The sequence below is a fragment of the Nycticebus coucang genome, chromosome 8 (assembly GCF_027406575.1).
Source record: "Nycticebus coucang isolate mNycCou1 chromosome 8, mNycCou1.pri, whole genome shotgun sequence".
In the NCBI taxonomy this organism is placed as follows: Eukaryota; Metazoa; Chordata; class Mammalia; order Primates; family Lorisidae; genus Nycticebus; species Nycticebus coucang.
In genome coordinates this window covers 74948108-74972006 of record NC_069787.1, presented here as the reverse complement: position 1 = coordinate 74972006, position 23899 = coordinate 74948108, and the positions used below count along the sequence as shown (strand labels likewise).

Genomic DNA, 23899 nt, shown 5'->3' with positions numbered 1-23899 from the left:
CACCACCACGGCCCTAAAATAGGTTCCCTAAGCTGACTGCCTGGAGCGGGCGTCACATTTAACTTGGGCCTCTTCTGGCCAGATCAGACCCTGAGACGGGGTTGGTTACTTCAAAGAGCTGGACACTGGCACGGTTACTAGGCCAAGAGCCACTCACCTGCCTTGCTCTGCCTCTACCACAAGGAGAGTTAGTAGGCATGCGAGAGTCTTTTCCTCCCCAGACAAGTCACCCACTCTCCCACACGATGCTTTCAACCCTTTCCCCTCCAGGGCGGAGGGAGCCTGTCCCTGGGTCAACTGTGGTCATGCAGCCAACCGCGCTAGCTCCAAATATGAATAGAGAGCGGCGGGCTGCGGAGGTTGGCACTGGCGCCGGGATGGCGAAGTGAAAGCAGCTCGCGGCGCGCGTCCCAGTCTGTCCCTCCGCGTTGGCGAACGCCTGAGAGGCTGCCGGGTGCACCTGCGGGTCCCCCGGGGGGCGCTGCCGCGGCAACCACCGCCGCCGCCCAGACTGCGGGAGCCGCGCCCTGGGCAGCCCGGAGTGGGGGAGCGGAGATGAGCCGCGACTCGGACCACCAGCGCCCCGCGGACGCCGACGGTAACCACTCGCCTCGGCGCGGCTGTTTTAGTCCTTAACCATCCCCAATTGGGGTTTTAATCTCAGTGTCGATTTGGGGGACTAGGGGGCTGGTTATTTTCTCTTAAAGCTTCTGGGATGGGTAGAAAGTCCCCGTTTTCGTGGATTTTTGCACAATTTTCTGCACCTGTTGAGGTTATTTGTTAGAGTTAAACGAGTTCACTTTTATAAAACACAGGGAACCGCGCCTGACACGTCACAGGGTTTTCTTAAATACAGCACACAGGAAGTTTCAGCGCTTGGTTGAAGATGAATTTTACTTCTACTTTGGGGCAAGGACAGCATCATCTGGTACTCCATAATCAGGAGTTAAAAGAGGCTTCTTGGATCTGTGAGCGATGCCCTAATATTTTTTGGACTGAAGCCGGGGGTCGGGGAAGCAGGATCTTAGTTATTTAAAGAAGACGTGGCAGCGGAATTCTCCTAACTTCACTATAACTCGGTGTGATTTAGTTCTATTTCTGTAAAATAATGGTTATCAACTTCTGCCAGGGAAGGATCTCGGATTGCTTTGGACATATGATGAAACCTATTCCCATGAAAATTCACCTACGGGTACATGTTTGGAATTCTGTAGGCGGTTTAGAGCGAGACCTCTTAACTCCGTGCAGTCACAGGTTAAGAATCTCTTCTTTGAAAGGTTATTCATATTGCAATTGAGCGATTCTCACTCCCTAGTTACTTCTTGACCTTTTAAGAGACACATTCCTCCAGGAATAACTCCTCTTTGTATCAGTAACCTTTTCTGAATGGTCCTAAACAGCTTAATGAAGCCTTGTTGAAGCTGAAACTCTCTGAGGCTTCTGCTCTACAGGTAGGTCTTGGTAACTCAGCTGGGTTCCCTGTGGAAATAATTTTCAGGGCTGGGAATTTTGCACAGTAGTTGCCAAGGCAAGAACCTTTGTGCTGAAAGACTCCTTCATTCATTTATTGTCCCAAAAAGAATTTCCAGCATAATTGCCCCAGATGCTCTTTTAAAAAATAATTTTTAAAAGTAAAGATATTATTTTCTTTATGTGGCATAAAAACTGGCACTTTGAAGTAGAGAGTAGAATAGTGCTTGCCAGAGGCTGGGGAGGACAGGGGTTGTGGAGAGGTTGGTCAATGGATACAAAGTTCCAGTTACATCAGCAAATTTCTGGTGTTATATTGGACAGTAGGGTACTATAGTTAACACTAATATATTTCCAAATAGTTAGTAGAGAGGGTAGGAATGTTCTCATCCCAAAGAAATGACAAGTGTTTAAGGTGAGTGATGTGCCGAGTACCTTGATTTGATCATTATACAATGTATACATGTATCAAAACATGAACCCCATAATATGTACAATTATCATGTCAGTTAAAAACAAAAATTAAACTTAAAAAAAAATGAAAGAAACCTGGCACTTTAACCTATTGGAGCTTTTTCTTAGACTTTTGTGTTTCTAGGGTCAGCACCTACTGTGTCTCGTAATTTAAGACATCTGGCTATTTGAGAACTGATGGAGAAGTATAAATTAGATTGTTGATTTAAAAAAAAAAGAATCTTTCTAATTGTGTGAAGCAAGATAGGCAGAATAATTGTAGCTGACCTCCTTAGCCCTGTGTTTTGTTTTCAACCTTTTAAACTTCATTACTATTTTAAAGCTTTTTAGGCTTTTAGCCTTTTAAACTTAATTCCTGTTTTAAAGCCACACAGTCTTTAGAAATCAGATAGACATGTTAAAAAAAAAAAAAGTATCCACTCTTCCTAAATTAAGCATGCGTCCTTCTCCCCAGGCATGTCTGTAGCTTGTAGTGACTTCAGTAGCTGAAATATGTGATATCAGAATAGCGAATTTCAACATTTAGCCTTAAATCTGAACTTCTAAGAACACCAGAAGGTTTAGCTTATTGTCTGTTTATCCTTGAGCGGGTGACCTAATTGTCCCAAATGCTTGTTGTGACAGCTTAAAAGAGTGCAGGCTATACACCAGTCAGGCTTAGAAATTTCTGAGCACTTATGATGAGACCCTGTACGATGATATTGGATGAGTATGTTAAATGGTAAGTTTGTCTAATATCTTCATAGTTGAATATCTTTTAAAGATCTACACATTATGGAGGAACTTCATAGAGAATCTTGTGGCAGATAAAGAATTCTTATTCTACTCTTTTATGGTCTTGTCCCAGTACGTTCAAGAGACGTTTAGGCAATCCATTAATTGCACCATATTCAAATTTTCATTACATTAAGCATACACGATTCTTTGAACTCAGATAATATTTTCCCCTGTCATTTGAAATAACAGCACAATCTTCTTCCTGAATAGCTTTGATTCTTGTCGACAACACTTCAGAAGTAGAAGTAGAATTCCAGTGTTCATGGGGAGGGAGAACAGAAAATTTTTTTGACTTTCATAGGCTGTTATAAGACCAGTATGCTTTTATTGAAATTATGACATTCAGGAAGAAAATCTATGTGTTTTTATTTTTTTGTCTCTAATGTTTTCTTTTTCTGAATTACTTTTTCTCGTAATACTCCATATCATCATTCAAATGAAACAAACCACCACAGGAAAAATTTATCACCTAGTATATGATCTCTGCTATTGCTATGCTGAATTATAAATGCTCTTATCTAACTCTCATTAATAAATCAGTGGGAGGGGGGTACTGTATTTTTTGTTTGTTTTAGAAAATTGAAGCTTGGGGAGGATAAATATCAGCTCTGAGTGTTCTACCCAGGGCTCTAATGCCAGAGTCCCCAATGCTGACACCTAATCCCTGGCCCTGGCCCATGTTGCCTCCTATTGGGCCACAGTTTTGACTATGGGGAAGTGACCTGGAGTAGCATCCTTTGCCTGCTTCTGCAGGCACTGCGGGAAGAATGCTGGAGAAGAGTCTGGGGTGCGCCTTTCAGCTCACTGAAATGACAGCAGCATTCTTTCCTCGTTCTTTCCAGTGGGAAGGATGGGAGAAAGGCTCTTGGTGTTCAAAGGTCTGCACTAAAGGCAGGGCTGGACTTGGCAATCCTGTGGAGGCAGCTCACTTCCCTTCCCATCAGGGCAGGGATGTGTGTTCTGCCCCCAGGGTGAACCTTCTGGTTGCTAAGAATCAAAGCAATTTGGCTCTGAGGCAAGAGGGCAGCATCCCATGGGACCTACTCTCTAATGTTCCTTCTCTCAGGGCTGGTTTATGGAGCTTCTCTCTCTCAGACCAGGACAGATGTGTCCATTTCACAAGGCAGTGCCCTGGGAGCAGGCAAACTCACCAGGGACCAAAGCTGTTCTCTTGGAAGTAACTACAGGAATGGAGAAAGGAGAAGAACGCAAAGTAAATACACTGGCCTATAGCCTGGTCAGACTGTGTCTATCTGGGTATGTGGTTTAACTTCTGTGAACCTCAGGGTCTTAATCTGGAAGGTAGGGTAAAAACATTCACTGTTTGAAATTATTGTGAAGATTAGGAAAAATGTGCAGAGTGCATGTAAGGTTGTCCATTCTACATAAATAGAATGTTCAGAAAATTGTATGTAGAGGTTAATGAGGTAGTTAAAAAGTGTTTGTATCATGCAGTTTTATAGAAAAATAGCCCATGGTGACATTCACTTAACTCCCCAAGGCTGCTGAGCACATTTTAATGCTTATGTATTGATGCAAAGTGTCCATCAGCTGTGGATTGCCCCACATTCTATGTTTGGGCTCCTTCTGGGTCTTTGTAATTTGAGCTTTCAGTTGAAAGACAGGAGAAGTTAATTTACACATTAAGAGAGTAGACTGAATTAAAAGTCCAGGTGATTCCGGAGAAAGTAATTTTCAGGAGCAATTTGGTCAATGGTATAATTAAGTTACTGCCACAAATGGCTTCAAAGATTTTTATCTCTGCCCATTGTTTTCTCTAGTGTAGGTAATTTGATAAGGCCAGTATTGTCCATATCATAACTCTTTTCAAAATATCTGTAACTGTTAATATTTTGGGTTCTTGCCTAAAGTCTATCAGAGCATGAACGCCATCTGGCTATTAGCAACAGCCCAGCACCTAGCAAAGTGCCTGGCGCAGAGTAGGAACATACGTTCATGACTTTTATGCAACAAATTCATGCATGAATGCATAAGAGAGTTATGGAAGCATTTTGGCAATAACACATAATGCTGGGAAATCCTAGAGTCCTTTTCATCTTTGTATTTAAATTGTGAATTCATATCCCTTCATTCCTTCTTAGAGCTGTTTATAGTAATGAAAATCTGTAAGTATTATACATCAAACAAAAGGGCATTATTTAGACTACCTAAATATCTAACAGCTGGATGGATTAAATAAATTATGGTAGAGGATGAAATGCTGTATGAATGCACTCTATTTTTGGAAAATGGGTATCTATTGCAAGAGAATCTAGGTGCATAGATAGCACAGGATTAATAGGGGTTGTCTCTGGATGGGTGTATTGTGGGTATTCCTTAAATTCTTTTGCTTGTCTTTCTTTTTCTTAATCTTATGTAATGAATTTGTTTTGCCTTTGTAAGGAAGAAACTCAGTCAAGAAATAGTATATACTGTACATTATAAATCACTTATCACTGTCATTAGGCATTCAGGTTGTCTTCTCAGCTAATTTTCTAAATTTGCTTTTCTAACTCATTTTGAACATTTAACTCATTTTCTACTTCTCAGCGTTACAAAATAGCATAATTGATTTAAAAGAAAGCAGCAATTGAAAAAGAAACTCAAAGAACAAAAACGCTAACTCAAAGCCAGTACTAAGGATATTAATTTTTCAACATGGTGCCTGTTAAATCCATTGATCTGCTGTAAGTTATAGTTATGCCGACGTTTGGTCTCCCCTCTGCCCTTGGCTTTCCCCCCTTTATTATGAAAAATTTTATGAAGGTTCTTTCATACCTCATTTAGAAGTGTTCCCTAATTGTTCTGCACCTACGCTTGGTGTTTTCAAGGTGACCTCGTGGAGTATTTCCCTTTGTCTGCAAGGCTGGCTCCAAAACCCAGAAACTTTGTAAAGTCATGTGGCTGCTGCTTCTCTTTTTATTTAGAAATCAGCATTCTTTAGGAGTAGAAGTACGAATGAGTAACTTTTAATATTCCCTATTGATGTATTTTTTGGTGGAAATGATACTGTTACTGCTGCATAGTCCCTGGTGGCATCACGGTATTTTCTTTTAATGTCTTGTGGCTTCATCTGCTCTCTGATGGAGAAGTGGAATGAAGGCTCCACTTTTTCAGGATCCACAGCAGCCATGTTTTTTTCTGCCCTGTGGAGAACTCTTCAGTTTTAAAGGAAAAGCCCTACCTCATTTTTTTTTTTTTTTTATCTCCCCTCACAGGTCCTATCCTAAGTTCCCTGAGTGCCTTCGAGCCCTCATCCAGCCCTAGAGTACTCCTCTCTGTAAGTCCTAAGTTTGATTTAAGGGCAATATCCCTATTCCATGAGTGTGGAAAGGGAAAAATACCTGAAGGAAATATCTCAAAAATGGGATCCCTCCCCATAAAATCTGCTCTGAACTCTCCTGTATTCTGGCACAGCTCTCCCCTCTCCCTTTCCCATTTCCTCTTCGCCATGAGCTTCTGAGGATTCCTGAGAGACTGAGGACTCCTTGATGGTGGCTTCTGTTTTCTGTTCATTAAACTTTTTGTGGATTATGAGGATGCACAAGCATAACACTGAAATATCATTTTATACACTTGTAATCACCACCCAGATGAAGAAATACAATTTTGTCATCGTCTCAGAAGCTCCTTTTATGTGCCCTATTTTAATCATAGTGACCTTCCTTGTAAGTGACCATTGCCCTGATTTTGATCATGTAGTCTACCCTTGAATCCACAGGTTTCACACCCACAGAGTCATCAACTGCACATAGAAAAATAATAAAGTATAAATAAATAAATTAAAAAGTAATGCAACAATAAAAGCAATTCAAATAAAAACTACACAGTACAATAAATATTTACATAGCATTTACATTTTATTAGGTATTATGAATAAACCAAAGATGATTTAAAGTATGTTGGACAATGTGCCTAGATTACATGCAAATACTAAGCCATTTTATATAAGGAACTTGAACATTCTTAGATTTTGATATCCATGGGGGACCTGGAACCAATTCGCCATACATACCAAGGGATAGCCCTAATTACTTTCTTGCATTTTTTAATAGTTGTCCCATCCTTGGTGTGTATTTCTAGACATAACAATTTAGTTGTATCCATTTTTAAAACTATGATGTTTCTTTTTAATTTATAGATTTCCTCTCCTATCCTTCTCTATTTTTAAAATTTACCTGTTGAAAAATCTGGGCCATTTGGCCTGTGGAACTCCTCATAACCTGGGTTTCACTGCCTGTGTGCTTCTGGTTCAACATTTTTCTTGAAGATCGCCATCTGTCTTAGTCCATTTTCTGTTGCTTATAACAAAGCACCTGAAACTGGGTGATATATAAAGAAAAGGAATTTATTTCTTACAGTTATGGAGGCTGGAAAGTCCATGGTCAATCAAGTGTGTTTAGGGAGATCTTCCTTCTAGTAGGGATTGTTTTCAGCACCCGAAGGCAGGGTAGGGCATTACATGGGGAAGGGGCTGAGTGTGTAACTTGCAAGCTTAGGTCTCTCTTCCTCTTCTTTTAAAGCCACCAATACCCTCCCTGTGATAACTCATTAATCCATTGAACTATTAATCTATGAACAGATTAATCCACTCATGACAGCAGAGCCCTCATGGCCTAGTCACCTTTTAGAGGGCCCATCCCTGATACCAGCCACCTTGGGGATTAAGTGTCAACATGAATTTTGGAAATTATATTCAAGCCACAGCATCATATTTCGAGCTACAATTTATACTATCCAGGGGTGGGGAACCTGAGGTGCAGCCCTTCAACTAAATCTAAACTTCATGGAACAAATTCCTTTATTAAAAGGATTTGTTCTGCAAAATTTAGATTCAGTCAAAAGGCGACACTCAAAGATCCAGAAGGCCACATGTGGCCCAAAGGCTGCAGGTTTCTCCACCATGTTGGAGCCCAAGCTCCACCAGTTACTGTTACTAAACTGTATCCTAAACTGTATTTGCTGCCCAAATTCTGTGCTCCAGCTTCCTTGTTTGTAACTAATAACAGAACCTGCCTTTCAGAGTAATGGTGAGGATTAAATGAGATGATGCCTGTGAACACTCAGCACTGGTTCCTTCATGTTAAGTGGTCTCTCTAGATTAACAACTGTTGCTATGATTATCATTAGTAGGTGGAAAGGAGTGGTGGATAACATTCCTCACTGAAGCTCCAACGTCCCATATCAACTCTCTTGTCCCTATTTTTGTTCCCTGTCTGCCTTATTTCACCTGCCAGGGGCTCTAGGCTATATAGATTGAGACCCAGAAGCTCCATTCAGGCTGGATGCCCCAAAGGTATCAGAATCACCTAGTCGTCTTTATGTAACATGGCTGTGATGTGCACAGGTGTTGCAACATAAATTACTGGCATGAAGGTAACCCCCATGGTGAGAAGTTTATATATGTTCTACTTCACCAGGCAGCTCTCACAGCTTTCTTTGGGACATAAAGGCTCCCTCCTTAAAGGAAGCCCCTTCTCAGGCATCCTTAATCCACCCTGCTCCCATCCTCTGCCCTTGCTCGCTCCCCTTTTCTCCAGCCCCTTTGCTCTCATTCCGCCCACATTTTGCTCTTCATAATGCAAAACTGCAAAGTTACTCTCAGGGGAGAGTCTCATCTAGGTCTGCAGAACCTTTTGGATACTGTCCTTAGTGAGGAGAAATTAGTCCCTTATCTTTTAGTTTACAGACATATCCCTTTATTGCTACTCCCTGTGGACATATCTAGTCCTCTTGACTAAGTTACATTCCTTGATAAAATCCTTAAATTTTAGAAACAAGCATGTGATCCTATTTTCTATGGAGCGTCTCATTCTTAGGCAATCCAGCCTTTTCTTGAGCTTCTCATATGCAGTTCCTCAATTCTTACAGTAAATTCATAAAGCATTATAATGAGTTGGTTAACATTAATGTTCTCATTTACTAATTAGTTTTGCAAACTTTTATATGTTAACCCTTTTGTTGATCTGTATTCAGAATTTTTCACATTTTCTTCTATTTTATTTTTGATAACTTTATTAATTTTCTTTTCTTTTTTTTTTTTTGGTTGGGACTGAGATTGGAGCCTGCCACCTCTGGCATATGGGGCCGGCACCCTACTCCTTTGAGCCACAGGCGCTGCCTAACTTTATTAATTTTCAAGCAATTATTTCTTCTATCCACCATCAATAACAGTAAAATGTTGTAGTGCAGGGTATATTTAGAAATAGCTCTTGGCTTAAAAAAATGTAAATGCAGAGTTATTTAAATTATAGTAGATTAAAAAATAGTGTTTGTAGAAAAAGTTCATTTTGTTAAAAGTCAATAATCTGTTTAGACATATGAAACTGGAACTGAAATAATATATACCAAGGGATTGAAAATAGTTATGCATGATTGGGTGGATAATGGAATTTTTCTTAGGTTCATCCACTCATCTGTATTTTCTGTAGTAAGTCTGCATTGCTTCTGTCAAGAAGAAAAAAATATTAATTTGGGAGGAAATAGGCTTGAGGGTGTCGTGTTTGTTTTGCTTAAATGCTTTCCTCATTCACTTGAGGTCAGACTTTGTAGCTTTACTGTCTGGTTTGTTTTGCTGCTTTGTACACAGACATGAATGTCATTTCTATTGTTCAGAAACTCCTTACAATGGAATCTAAATTGTCTTTTAACTAATCTCCTGTTGCTGAAGATTTAGGTTGTTTTTAACTATTTTAAAATCACAAACAAGACAGAGGAAAAACTAATTGACTACTAATTAGCTAAAAATACAGAAACAAAAAAGAAGGACACTACAATTCTAGAAAAAAGGTTCAGACTGTTTTAAGAGGTAGTACAACATATAAAGTTGAACATTTTGTCCAGGAGTGCATCAGAATTTTTAACTTTGGAAAACCAGTGGTTGGAAATTATTTTTTGATAAATGCCCATCTTGACCAATTTGTACTGAGTCAAATAGATATGGACAAACAATGGGTTGCTGTCAGGGCAGCGATGGGGAAGGACAAGGTTTGAGACTTGCTGTCCTGTAGACTGAGCTTCAGTTTCTGAGTCTAATGGCAGTCAGGCTCCTTTCTGAGCATCGGTTTACTTCTTAGTACAGTGGAGGTCATAAGAGATAATAGTATTTACCTTTTGAGGGTTGATGGAGAACATATGTAAAGTGCCTGGCACATTAAAGAAAAGTATTTTCTACCTTCCCAATATATATTTATCATGTTGAATTTTATGTATAAACAGGCATGGAGCTTCTTAAGGAATATGTTTTTAAATAAGGTTTAGTTTAAATATATCTTCCAAACCAAATAACAATTTCACTATACAATAAGGAAGGAATATCTTTGACTTTTATCATTCTTAATAGAGTAATTGAAAAAGGGCAATGTTTTTTAGATTCTTTTTACTTGGAACTGAAATGGCACAGAGGAAGAATACAATAGAAAAACATGATAGGGGAAATAGAATCGGGTTTTTTGCTATTGATTAAATTATGATGGTTGAAGTAGACATCTCCCTGTACTTGTGCTCAGATTCTATTCCTGGTGGATTTAGGCAACTGAATGAACCCGGCCATGCTTCTGTTGCCACCACTGTTTAAAGGACTGTCTCTTTGACAGGTGTTGCAGACTTGCAAGGGAAATGAATCATAGAGAACTCTGATATGGGTTATTGTATGATGCTCATTTTATGAACAGTATATCACAAATTCCCGTACGATGGCATTATCTTAGGGGCAAGCATTCCTCTGCCACATCTGGCTTCATCCCAGATCCCAGGTGTGGTTTCAACATTTTACTTAAAGTTGTCTAATCTGTCACTACTGTGGCTATGGCCCCTCAAAATGGGTCCCAGCAAGTGTGGTCCTCAGATCTGCCCCCACGACCCAAACACCTCCCACCAATCCCCCCTTCTAATATTGAGGGTCATATTTCAATATGCGACTTGGTGGGTCAAACAGGCCACTTCCAAATCATAGCTGTGAGAAAATAGGATATTTAGAGCTGAAGGATTTAGACCACTGCGAAACCAGCTGTCTGTTCCAAAGCTGACAGTTTCACTTCTAATCTCTTTAAAGCCAAACGCTTAAAAATTTTATTGACAAAACTTAAAGATTCACAATAGCATCAAAAAGAATAGTTAGCAATAAATCTAACCTCAGGGATTAAAGACTTGTATAGTGAAAACTACAAAATATTGCTAAAAGAAATTGAAGGATAAATAAATGGAAAGATACCCTAAATTCATAAATTGAAGGACAATATTGTTAAGATGTCCATACTACCAAAGCAATCGACAGATTTATCACAATCTTTATCAAAATCAAATCCAAATGGCTTTTCTTTCAGAAATATAAAAATTTATCCTAAAATTCAAATAGTATCTCAAGGGACCCTGAACAGCAAAGACAAAGTTGAAAAAGAATAACAAAGTTGGAGGACTCTCATTTTCTGATTTCAAAATATATTACTAAACTACAGTAATCAAGGTAGTGTGTACTGGCATAAAGACAGATATATAAATAAATGGAATAGAGAACCCAGAAATATATAGTCAAATGATCTTTGATAATGGTGACAAGACCACTCCACGGGGAAAGGACAGTTGTTTCAACAAATGTTGGGAAAACTGATTATCCACATGCAAAAGAGTAAAAGCTGGACATTTATCTTACACCAGAGTCAGAAATTAACTCAAAATTGATTAAAGACTTAAAAGCAAGATCTCAAATTGCAAAATTTCTGGAAGAAAAATACAAAGAGAAATCTTTATGACATTGGATTTGGCAATGATTTCCTGAAAATGACACCAAAGCATAGGCAAAAAATCAAATGAGACTACATCAAACATAAAACCTTTTGTGCATGAAAAGACGCAATCAACCAAATGAAAGGCAACCTACAGAATAGGAGAAAATATTTGGAAATCATATTCATGATAATATTCAGAATATGTAAAGGACTTCTACAACTCAACAACAAAGAAATCAGGCATGGTGTAGCCAATTTAAAAATGGGTAACTGAGTTGAATGGACATTTCTCCAAAGATGATGACCAAGAAGTATAGGCAAAGATTCTCAACATCACAAACCATCAGAAAAATGCAAGTCAAAACCACAGTGAGATAACACTTCATATCTGTTAAGGTGGGTACTACATTTAAAAAAATGAAAAACATTAGAAAATAACAAGTGTTGATGAGGATGTGGGCAAATTGAAACTCTTGTGGACTGTTGTAAAATAGTGCAGTGTCTATGGAAAACATTAATAAAAATGGAAAAATGCAAAAATTGGAAACAGAACTACCATGTGATCCAGGAATTTTACACAAAAGAATTGAAAACAGAGTGTCAAATTGATACTTGCACATCCTTGTTCATAGCAGAACTATTTACAAGAGCCATGAGGTAAAAGCAACCCAATGTCGTCAATGGGTGTGTGGACAAATAAAATGTAATATATATTTATAATGGAATATTATTCAATCTTTAAAAAGAAAGGAGATTATGTCCCATGCTACAATGAATAAACCTTGATGATATTATGCTTCGTGGAATAAGCCAGTTACAAAAAGACAAATACTATATTACTGAAATTATAAGAAGGATCTAAAGTAATAAAATTCAGAGAAACAAAAAGTAGAATGGTGGTTTCCATTGGCTTAGGGTAGGGGACTTGTTTAATGGGCATAGAGTTTCAGGTTTATGGAATGAAAATGTTCTGGAGAGCTGTTTCACAACCATGTGAAACATTGTTATGTGCATGCAAATAAACAGTGTGAATATACTTAACACTTCTGAGCTGTATACTTAAAAATAGTTAAGTTGGTAAATTTTATGTTATTCATATTTACCACAACAAAAAATAATACCCAATTCAAAAGCAACCAACCAAATAAACAAACTTTTAAGGATAGAAAAGTTTGTGAACTGGGCGGCGCCTGTGGCTCAGTGAGTAGGGCGCCGGCCCCATATGCCGAGGGTGGCGGGTTCAAACCCAGCCCCGGCCAAACTGCAACAAAAAAATAGCCGGGCATTGTGGCGGGCGCCTGTAGTCCCAGCTGCTCGGGAGGCTGAGGCAAGAGAATCGCGTAAGCCCAAGAGTTAGAGGATGCTGTGAGCCGTGTGATGCCACGGCACTCTACCCGAGGGCGGTACAGTGAGACTCTGTCTCTACAAAAAAAAAAAAAAGAAAAGTTTGTGAACTAATTTAGAAACTTGCTTTTCTCTCTATCTTAGTTTGTTTTGTGGTTCTGTAAGAAAACACCATGGAAGGAGTAACTGAAAACAAACTGAAATTCATTGGCTTACAGTTCTGGAGGCTGAGAAGTCCAAGGTCAAGTGCCTGGCATCTGAAGAGGGCCTTCTTTCTGTATCATCCTGTGGAGGACAGCAAGAGGGCAAGGAGGGCAACAGGGGCCAAACTCAGCCGCCATTGACTTAGTCACTTTCTAACGGTCCTTTTTAATAAGATTAAAATGTCAGTTAAATTTCAATGAGTGCTTTGGAGGGGACAATCCAAGTTTAACCGTTTTTTGTGTACCTTGCCACTGCTGTTGTGAGCATTGACCGTATTGTATTACAGTAAGTTGACCACCCAAGGGACTGTAACAAACAGGTCAACTTACCCAGGTGGTCACTGTAAGGAACTAGGCCTGCTGTACTGATACATGCAATGTCTGCCTTATAACAATTAGGTCTCGCTGTCTGGAAATGACTGAGAAATTTTCACCTATAGTATCTTCAACTCGAGTGTCCATGCTTTGGGGAGTCTCTTCTTCTCCTTCAGGGATACCTACAATTCATATTGTTGTACACTTTGCATAGTCCCGTATCTCTCTAAGAGATTGCTTTTGCTGTCTTCTTCCACTTTAAATGATTGGGTAGCTTAGCTCGAAAGGTCTTGTCTTTGAATTCTGAGATTCTTTCTCCTTCATGGTTCACTCTACTGTTGAAACTCTCTGTGGTGTTTTGAAACTCCATGAATGCCTCTTCAATTCTTTAAGCTCCATTATATCCTTCCTAATTATATCCAAATCCTTGATAACTTTGTCTTTAATTTTGTTGGTTTCTTGAGACCATTTTTGGGCTTCTTTTTACTGGTTTCCACTCTATCTTTAATTTCCTTCATCTTATTTTTCATACATACTCTGAATTCCATTTCTGTAACCTCAACAATGGTTGAAATTTTCTGCAGTAGCTCCATTGTGATCCCTTGGTGGATTTGATCTGTTCTGGTTTTTTATGTTGTCAGAGTCGTTTTTGTTGGTTCCTCTTCATGTGTGCTTTCTTTCTACTTTTCTATTTCCCTTCCTACTCTATCTTTTCTCACCTGAACGCAAGGCTATTGGGTTGAGGGATAAAAAGGGATAGTAGAGAAAAAAGAAGACAAAGAGAAGAAAGAGAAAAAATAATTTCAACTGTTATTGCTAAACTTCTCTTTCTTGCTTTTGAAAATAAATAGAAAGAAAAAGAAAGGAAAGAAGAAAAGAAAAGAAAAATATTTAACTGTAATTATTAAAATAAATAGAATGAAAAAGAAAAGGAAAGAAGAAAAGAAAAGAAAAATATTTGACTGTAATTATTAAAACTTTTGCCTTGGAAAAACAAAAAATAGGAAAAGAAAAAAGCGAGCTGTAATTATGAAAATATTTGTTGCCTTGGAAAAAGAGGAAAAAAATCTAAAAAATAAAATAACTTGGACTGTAATTATTAAAATCCACTTTATTGCCTTGGAAAAGAAATAGGTAGAAAAAAAGGAAAAAATGATCAGTTAGTGGTGCTCTCAGATTACAAATAACAGCAGCTGTTGGATGCTGTGATCTGCTGAGTTCTGTTCTCTAGTGTTTTCAACAGCCTGTCAAAATGATGTTTGCAGCAGTTTCCTGCTCTGCTATAAAAGGGGAGATTCTGGGATGGGTCCATGGGCCAATGACAGAAGTGAAGATCCAGCGGGTGGTGGATACAACCTTTCTGGAAGGAAGTATAGAGAATGTTCAAAGAACTCAAATTAGTCATCCCATTTTATCCTGCAATTCCATTACTAGGCATCTATTCAGAAGACAAAATATCATTTTATCATAAGGACATTTGCACTAGATGGTTCACTGCAGCTCAATTTACTATCTCCAAAACATGGAAGCAACCTAAATGCCCATCAACCCAGAAATGGATTAAGAAGCTGTGGTATATGTATACCATGGACTACTATTCAGCCTTAAAAAGATGGAGACTTTACATTTTTTGTATTAACCTGAATGAAGATGGAACAGATTCTTCTTAGTAAAGCACCATGAGAATGGAGAAGCAAGAATCCAATGTACTGGGTGGTGCCTGTGGCTCAGTGAGTAAGGCGCTGGTCCCATATACTGAGGGTGGTGGGTTCGAACCCAGCCTTAGCCAAACTGCAACAAAAAAATAGCCGGTTGTTGTGGCAGGCACCTGTAGTCCCAGCTACTCAGGAGGTTGAGGCACGAGAATTGCCTAAGCCCAGGAGCTGGAGGTTGTTGTGGGCTGTGATGCCACAGCACTCTACCGAGGGTGACAAAGTGAAACTCTGTCTCTTAAAAAAAAAAAAAATCCGATGTACTCAATTCTAATTTGAAGGCAGTGGATCATCTAACACAAGGACACAAGGGGTGGGGTGGGGAATGAGAGATCAGGAGAGGGGAGGAGGGAGGGAGATGGGAGGTCACAGTGTGTGGCACACCTCTTGGGGGTGGGACACAATTACAAGAGGGACTTTACCTAACAACTGCATCAGTATAACCTAAATCTTTGTTCCCTCAATGAATTGCAAACAGTAAAAACAAAAACAAACAAAAAAACCCAGTGCAGTGCACTTGATAGCCGGAGTGGGGTGGTGCTTGCTGCTGTTGCTCATTCCTCTCTGTGGTCACCCTCTGATGGGGCTCATCTGCTCAGGGATTCCGTCTGTCCTGGACCGCCGTGGCAGGGCTGGGGGATGTAGGGGATGTTGCTGGGCTCCCAGCAGCCAACACCACACAGCGATCCCATGTAGAGACTCTGCTTTTATGTCTCTCACCTCCCCTTCACCTGTTTTCCCCGATGACCTCCCTTCCTGTCTCATCTCTTCTCCTGGTGTCCAGTCCTGTGCAATTGTTCCCTGCCTTCACAGTGCTGTCTTTAGGTGGGTCAGTCTGAACAGCGGTGCCTGCACACATTTCTCCCCACTTCTGTTGAAAAAGGCTGCATAGGTGCTGCCACTAGACAGCCTCTTGGCTCCCTCTGTGTGTGCTTTAAAAATGTTCAGTTTGCAGTTGGTTACAGTCACAAATACAGAACCCCAAAATGTGAAGGGCTGCGCACAATATTAAAAAAATTCTGTGCTTTCTTCTGCTGCCATCTGAGTACTTGTTCCTCTAAACACCTGGGAGAGGTGATGATCTCTGTAGGAAGAATGGAAAGGGAAAGGTTACCGTTTAGATCCTAACAGCCAAAATAGGAGTTTCAAAGCACAATAATTGTTTTATAAGCCAGGCTATTGCCTTGAAGTAGAGATGTCTAAGTTCTTTTATTTTCCTTGTAACATGACTTGCTAGGCCTACATGACAAAATTGTGGGCTTTTGTTTGTAGCACAGAGAAGATACTCTTGTGCATTTTTCAGTTATCCATGAGGCTAAGGTCAAGAAAAATGAATATTTAATGTATGAAAAATTAACAGGTGTGAGGTGATACTGGGAGAGAAAGAAAGATTGAAGCAAGAAATGCCAACACTGAGATGTATGTTCTTTATTTCCTATTACTTGAGGTCAAAGCCAGAATGGAAGGACAAGGGCTAGTTAATATGGTGGTTTATGAAAACATGGCAGGCAACAGCAGAGATCTTTACCACCTCCTTGCAGACTTGTCAAAGCCAAAGCGATGGCTCACTGAAGGTGAATGGAGAGGGAGAGCCTGCATTGAGCTCTTCAAGGGGCAGTAATTCAGGAAGACCCTCTTGTCCTCAGAAGAAGGTAGAGGAATTAAGGACCCCTTGTCCTCCAAAGGAATTTTCTCTGATGATAAAGACAGAAACCATGTAATAGACTTATATTACTGGGGGGCTAAATGTTTCATAACTATCACCAAGAGCCACAATGAGGCCCCCTATCTAAGGAGCACCCCCATCGCTGACTGAGATGAGAAAGAAGGGGCTGTTAGTGTGCCCTGTAACTGCCAGAAGGGAAAGGAGAGAAGATATAGATAAATGAGATTGCTGGGGATCAAAATGCCCGTGCACATGGCACTGATCAAAGGACTTCACCACTGTTCCTCCACCTTGAAGTTGAGTGAGACATGCATTTCTCCCCATGCACCTAGAAGCCAGCAAGTGGAGTATTAGAGCTGGGAACAGTGGCTCATACCTATAATCCTAACACTGGGAGGCTGAGGTCAGAGGCTCACTTAATTAAGCTCAGGAGTTTGAGACCATCCTGAGCAAGACACCATATCTACTAAAAATAGAAAAATTAGCCAGGCATTGTGGTGGGTGCCTGTCGTCCTAGCTACTCAAGAGGCTGAGGCAGGAGGATCGCTCGAGCCCAGAAGTTTGAGGTTGATGTGAACTAGGCTGACACCACCAGCATTGTAGCCTGGGTAATAGAGTGAGACTCTGTCTCAAAAACAAACAAATAAATAAAAAATTCAAAAAAGAGAGGAAGAAGAAGAGTATTAGGAGAGAAAGGACTGAAAATCCGAGATATGAAATATAGCATTACCTAAAAAGACTATTTAATTATATCTGATCACATTTTAACCATATTGGATTAAATAAAATAAATTCTGTTACTTCTTTTTAGTAATGGGGGCTCATGAGGAAGACAGATTAATTAGAGACTAAAATAAAGATACTATATGTTCTCTGTATACTTGAGTTTCCTAAAAGTAATGGCACCACACATAGCCTTTAAAAAAAAACAATGGAATCGGCTGCTTTAGCCAGGGCCATTTTCAATGGCCTTTTCTTTGGAGAGTGCACCTGCCAAAGGTAAGTACATGCAAAGCTGGGCCTCAGGTCTGTGGATGAAGTGTCCCATGGTAAATAAGGCTTAGTAAGTAAGTTCTCCATTTTTTAAAAAGGGAAAAGAACAGAGTATCAAATGTCTGTCAGTCACACTGTAATTTTTGGCAGATGTAATTTATGCATTAATTTCCACCTACAGACACCTTGTTTAAGCAAAATAATGAGATGCTTGATATAAAATAGCATTTCTATGCCTAAAATAGGCTCAAGGGGCCTAAAGACCACCCAGTAACCTTCTCTGTCACTTCTTTCCCTGAGCCATCTCTGTGAAGGTCCTAAAATATTTTAGAAACTCAGGATTGTGCAGAGCGTTGATGAGGAGCACTTTTAGAAAGGGTAAGATGTGGTTTTGTTAATTATGTGAATAATAAGTTTATTGAAAAAAAAGGGCTTTAGCCATAGAATCGTTGTTTAAGTGACAAGGTATTTCATAGAGTATCATTTAACTAAGAGCATCATTTAACCAGAGATGGTAAATTATTTGCAGTGACAGAGCCACTTCGAACCAGAGTCAGGGATGGACTATTCCAAAAAGAGTGTATGGGGGGAGGGAGATTGTGCATATTGCCAGAGCAGGTAATGAGAAGTTAGAAACCAACTGTGCAAATACTGATCAGATCAGAGCTGGAATTTATATTTCTTTCCAGTAGCATCTGAGATTTCTTTGCAGTGTGAAGCATTTCAGCATTTGCACCTTTTAAATCCCAAATATTGCAGATAAACTATCTAAATTACTTGATGTCAGTAAGCCACTGTTAAATATTGAATTCTATTTTGGTGATTTTAGCCCCAGCACTAACACATTTTAAATTTTCAGACTTCAAGTTTTGCCTATTAAACCTAGGCAAAAGTCAAAGTCAATGTCTTCCCTTTGTTTGAGGTTTTAAGCTGATAAGAACTCTTCCTAATTCAGCATTCTGAATGTTGTGTTTGATCTCCTAATACTTTGTACTGACTTACTACATCAATCAAGACTTGGTTGTTGTTTTATACCATATCTGTTTTTTGGAGATGCTATGTGGGCTAAAAAATATACGCAAGTAGTGTATTTTCTTCATAAGTATTCTGGTATATTCTGTCATGACATCCACTCAATTTTATTTCAGCACCTAATTCATATGAAACCATAATAGAGTAGAAAGAAAACCTATGAAAAATTGAATTTCCTAATATTAGTCAGTGGGCTTATTTTTCAAGTTGATGGCACAACAAAAGAGAATTTTAGAAAGCAATTGTGGAACATAAGTATGATGACAGTTTTGCCCAGAAGTGTTCATTACAATACGTCATCTTAGCACTTAATTGTTCTTTTATTGTTTCATGTGTGTAAGTCCAATCTCCCTGGTGAGAGCTGCTGCATAGTTCAGTGAAAAGAGAAGAGACGTTGCAATCGATTGCAGTTTGAAGATTACCTGTTATTGATCATTCCAGCTAAGTGACCTCTGTAGAGTTTATTAACTTCTCTGATCCTCATTTCCATATTGCAGAATTGGGTGCACAGGGTGCACCTTGCCTCATAGGGTGTTATCAAGATTGGTGCCAAAACATGGAACCTAAGTGCCTAGTACAGGGTCTGTCTGGTCCACTGGCATACATAGTGGTAGCTGCTTGGTAGGTTTTCCAGAAAGAGACTCTGAATCAAGGATTAGATTGCAAGGAGTTAGCTTGTAAGGTGATCTTGGGGAGACAGCTAATAGAATATGCATTTTAAAGTACGTTGTTACTGTGGGTAACTAAAGCCCTCTGGGTGATGCTGAGGACAACCTCAGTGTTGCCCCATATGAAGAATATGAAAGCTGGGTAGTATTTATACATTACTTTCTTATCATTTATAAGTTGAGGAATGCGGAGCTATAGGTATTTGTTTTTCTAGATTTATACTTGCCGTGTCAGTGGGCAGAGCAGGTTCTGACCAAAATAGAAAGGCTGCAGGCAAAGATATGGAGATGTTAACACATGGAAATTTGGTAGACAGCTGACACATGGATGAGACACCTGAAGAAACACACTACCCATTTTTGTTAACTATTTGTATATTTTCTTATTGGTGAGCTTTTGTTTTCTTAGCTTCTCACGCAGAGATGTGTTGAAACCACCCTCATGTATTGGTTTGTGAGAATATTAAATATTTAGAAATATCGTAAACCAGTTTTAAAATTGTTGGTACGATGAAATTAGCCAAGATGAGTGTCTTTAGACCACAGAAACAGGCAAATGCTATCAGAGTCTTTCTTCTTTAGAAATCAGTTTATTGGATGGCGCCTGGGACAAATTGCAACAAAAAATAGCTGGGCGTTGTGGTGGGCACCTGTGGTCCCAAGTACTTGGGAGGCCGAGGCAAGAGAATCGCCTAAGCCCAAGAGCTGGAGGTTGCTGTGAGCTGTGATGCCACAACACTCTACCAAGGGCGACAAAGTGAGACTCTGTCTCTAAAATAAAAAAAAAGAAATCAGGGGTGGTGCCTGTGGCTCAACGGAGTAGGGTGCTGGTCCCATATGCCGGAGGTGGTGGGTTCAAACCCAGCCCTGGCCAAAAACTGCAAAAAAAAAAAAAAAAAGAAATCAGTTTATCAGTATATCATAGTATCCTGTTTCTTTCCATAAATGGAAAATGGAAGTTACAAGATAGGCTGGAGTATCAGACCTAAGTTTAAATTTGAACTCTGAAACCTATTCGCTGTGTAGCATGGGGCAAGTTACCTGACATCTCTGAGTTTGAGTTTGAGTGCCCTCATCTGTAAAATGGAGATGTTAGTATGCAACTAGTACAGCTGTCATGAAAATTCGATACAGTCACATATCGTATGTGAAGGGCATTATGGAGTAAGACATTTATCCTAGAAATTAGATCTTACATGATTGTTGGAAAAACTGCGGAAGAAAAATCCATAAGAGAGAATTGGAAATCAGAGAAAAGTCACTAACCAGCCATTCTAAGATGACAAGAATGATCAACTTGGAGCTCATAGGAAAATCCGGGGATCTTGGCATGTCTAGTTGTCAAAATATGACTGGAAAAGGCTGGAGAAAGATCCTGTTTCCTCTGTGTAGCTGACATCTCTGGGATCAATAATCAAGCTTCTAGACGAGAGGAAAAGAGAGTGAGGACAGCTACTCATCATGTCATTTGCCCTCACAGAGTGGCTGGGCCTGGCCTCACTTCTGCCAGAATGGAGAACCACAGAGAACAGAGAACTGTGAAGCCACTCCAGAGGGCGGACTTAGAGCTTGTTCAATTTAAGCAATAGGTGTGTCCTGCTGGATTTCTGAACTTCTGAACCACTGATTGCCCTGTGCCTCCTGGGAGTGTCTGTGGAAGTTATCCTACCCTGTATCAGGACAGGATGCTGCAGGTGGCACTTGATAACTTGTGTTTTTAGTTGATGGGTCTCTGGACCAAAAGCAGCTGTTTATGTCTGTAGATCTAATACCAATCATGAGATCCTGGACTTCAAGCCTAAGTCTATAATGGTATAAGATTTTAGGAGGTCCTGGGATGAGAATGAGCATATTTTGTGGATGGAGAGAATATGAATAATTTATGGTCGGAAGTTGGACTATGATAAGTTGTAAAATGGTTTCCAATTCCTTCCTTCCTGGTGTGCACAACACTTTGCAATGTTAGGACGCTGTTGCTGTCATCAAGAGGTGAGATTTCTTTTCTATATGCTTGAATCTGACTGTCCTTGTGACTTGCTTTGACCAATAGATGTGATGGTATGTGACATCTAATCTGAGACTTCAAGAGTCTCTATACCTTTTGCCTTTGCTGTCTTCAAACCTGCCATAACTTTGTGAGGAAGATCAGTCTAATCTCTTTGGTAATGAAAGCCCATATAGAGAGAGATCCAGCTACCTCAGTCTTCCCAGCTAAGTTTAGCTCTCAGACAATGAACAAGTTGGATGCAATTGTGTGAGTGAGCCCAGGCAAGAACAGCAGAATTATCCATCCAAGCCAAGCAATTATGACAAAGAATCATTGTTCTTTTTAGTTCCTAAATTTTGGCTTATTTTTTTTTTACAACTATGGATAACTGATATACCCTCCCAGTAAATTATTTTTCTGCTTAACATATATATATATATATATTGAGACAGAGTCCCACTCTGTCACCCTGGGTAAAATGCTGTGGCATCATAGCTCATAGCAACCTCAAACTCCTGGGTTTAAGTGATCCTCTTTTCTTAGTCTCTCTAGTAGCTGAGACTACAGGTGCCCACCAGAACATCTGTTTTTAGTAGAGACAGGTCTCACTCTTGCTCAGGCTGATCTTGAACTCCTGAATTCAAGCAATCCACCCTCCTCAGCCTCCTAGAGTGCTGAGATTATAGGTGTGAGCCATATGCCCAGCCTTTTCTGCTTAACTTAACTAGGGTGAATTTAATTGTTTATATCTTCAGAGGGTTGTTGCGTTGCACAAATGTGGTACTGCTTACGAAGAACTTTCCAAATATCTGGCATATAGCAAGTGATAAATAAATGCTAGTTATGATTATATGACATAGATTCTAGGTGCTCATGGAGGTGGACTGTGCACAACCCTTAGCAGATCTGACAAGCCCATAGAAAGGCTTACACAAGTATTCACCAAACATTTGTATAACATTAAGCCTCATTTATCTCAAATTCAAAATGAGGACATTTGCTAAATGATCTATAAGTGCTTATAAATCTCTAATATACCATAATCTTATACATAATTGGCCCCAAACATCTTTGGCATATAATCTAGATGATTCTAAACCCATATCTCCATCCCAGGGTTTTTATGATCTGGTATGCAGTGTTCTGTGAGTATTTCATTTCTCATCGTGAGAGTAAACTTGGTGCAGTGGCTCACAGCTGGAATCCCAGAATGCTGGGGTGCCTGGGCAGGTGAATCACCTAAGCCCAGGAGTTGAAGAACAGCCTGAGCAAGAGCGAGACTCACGTCTCTAGTAAAAATAGAAAAACCAGCCAGGCGTTGTGGTGGGTACCTGTAGTCTCAGCTACTTCGGAGGCTGAGACAACAGGATATCTTTCAGCCCAAGGGTTTGAGGTTGCTGTGAGTTATGTCACCAGGGCACTCTCCTCAAGGTGACATATTGAGACTTTGTCTCAAAACAAAACAACAAAACAAACAAAACCCCTGTGAGGCTAGCACTGAGATGTGTGGGCATCCCCCAGGGCTCCTGCATATGACAGTTCAGGGGTACCATCTATATGTAATTTATGTGACTATTGTGACTCCCAGGAAGATTAAAAGTTTTAGAATATTTGCTCCAGTAGTATACAGACGAGAAGTTGATTCTGGATAGTATAAAGGATGAGAAGGAAGATGCTGGTGGCAGCCTCACTCCCTTCTCTATTTCAGTAAACCATTCAGCTCTGCACCCAAATTTGCATACCCTACTCAGCCATGCATTTTCTATGCAGGTTAACGAAGCCCTCCTTAGAAGGCAGTTTAGGCCATTGGTTTTTGTTTCAGTATGGACCCTGGCCAGATCTTATTGCCATACCAAGCAGATTCTCAGTATATTTTTTTCCAGTCACATTTAGTAACTCCATAAAGGAATTTTGGTAAGTACAACTTTCTGCATCTGAGGGTGGACACATGTGAATGTCACAACATGTGTATTGAGGTACGAGAAAGCAGAGAATAATTGCTCTCTACTCACCTAGAAGATAATTTGTCAAAGCCTTAGTCAGGAAGCAGAACCCTGGATACAGATAAGCCCCATATCAAAGTTAATCAACAGATCATGCAAATGAGGCACCCATTTATAGCATTTATTTAAATTTTCATTTAAATTGCTGGTTAAATGGAATACATTCAAAATCCTAAAGTCAACACTTGAGCAAATTGGTTTTAAACTATATATTAAATTGCAGCACATTGCAAGTTAATATGTATTCCAAGATAATTGCTTATTGCTTTAGGAGTACAAAATACATGTCCAAATAGTTTAGTGTGGTTGATGAGACACAGAAAGCAGTATTTCCTTGCTTGCACTTTTTTTTGTGGGTGGAGGAGAATGTGGTAATTGTTTTCTTTTTCTTTCTTTTTTTTTTTGATGTGGAGTTTCATTTTGTTGCCCTCGGTAGAGTGCCGAGGTGTCACCGCTCACAGCAACCTCAGACTCTTGGACTTAAGCGATTCTCTTGCCTCAGCCTCCCAAGCAGCTGGGACTACAGGTG

At 39.7% G+C, this 23899-nt stretch overlaps 1 protein-coding gene across 2 annotated transcripts in view; it reads left to right on the top strand.

Annotated features, from left to right (window-relative positions):
- The first annotated feature begins 325 nt into the window (after positions 1-325).
- The window catches only part of GADL1 (glutamate decarboxylase like 1), a 188321-nt gene continuing 164747 nt past the window's right edge, over positions 326-23899 (top strand). For both annotated transcript variants that reach the window (XM_053598935.1, XM_053598934.1), the window contains exon 1: positions 326-598. In XM_053598935.1, coding sequence (XP_053454910.1) covers positions 556-598 — 43 coding nt within the window. In that variant the 5' untranslated portion in view covers positions 326-555. The remainder of the gene's footprint in view (positions 599-23899) is intronic.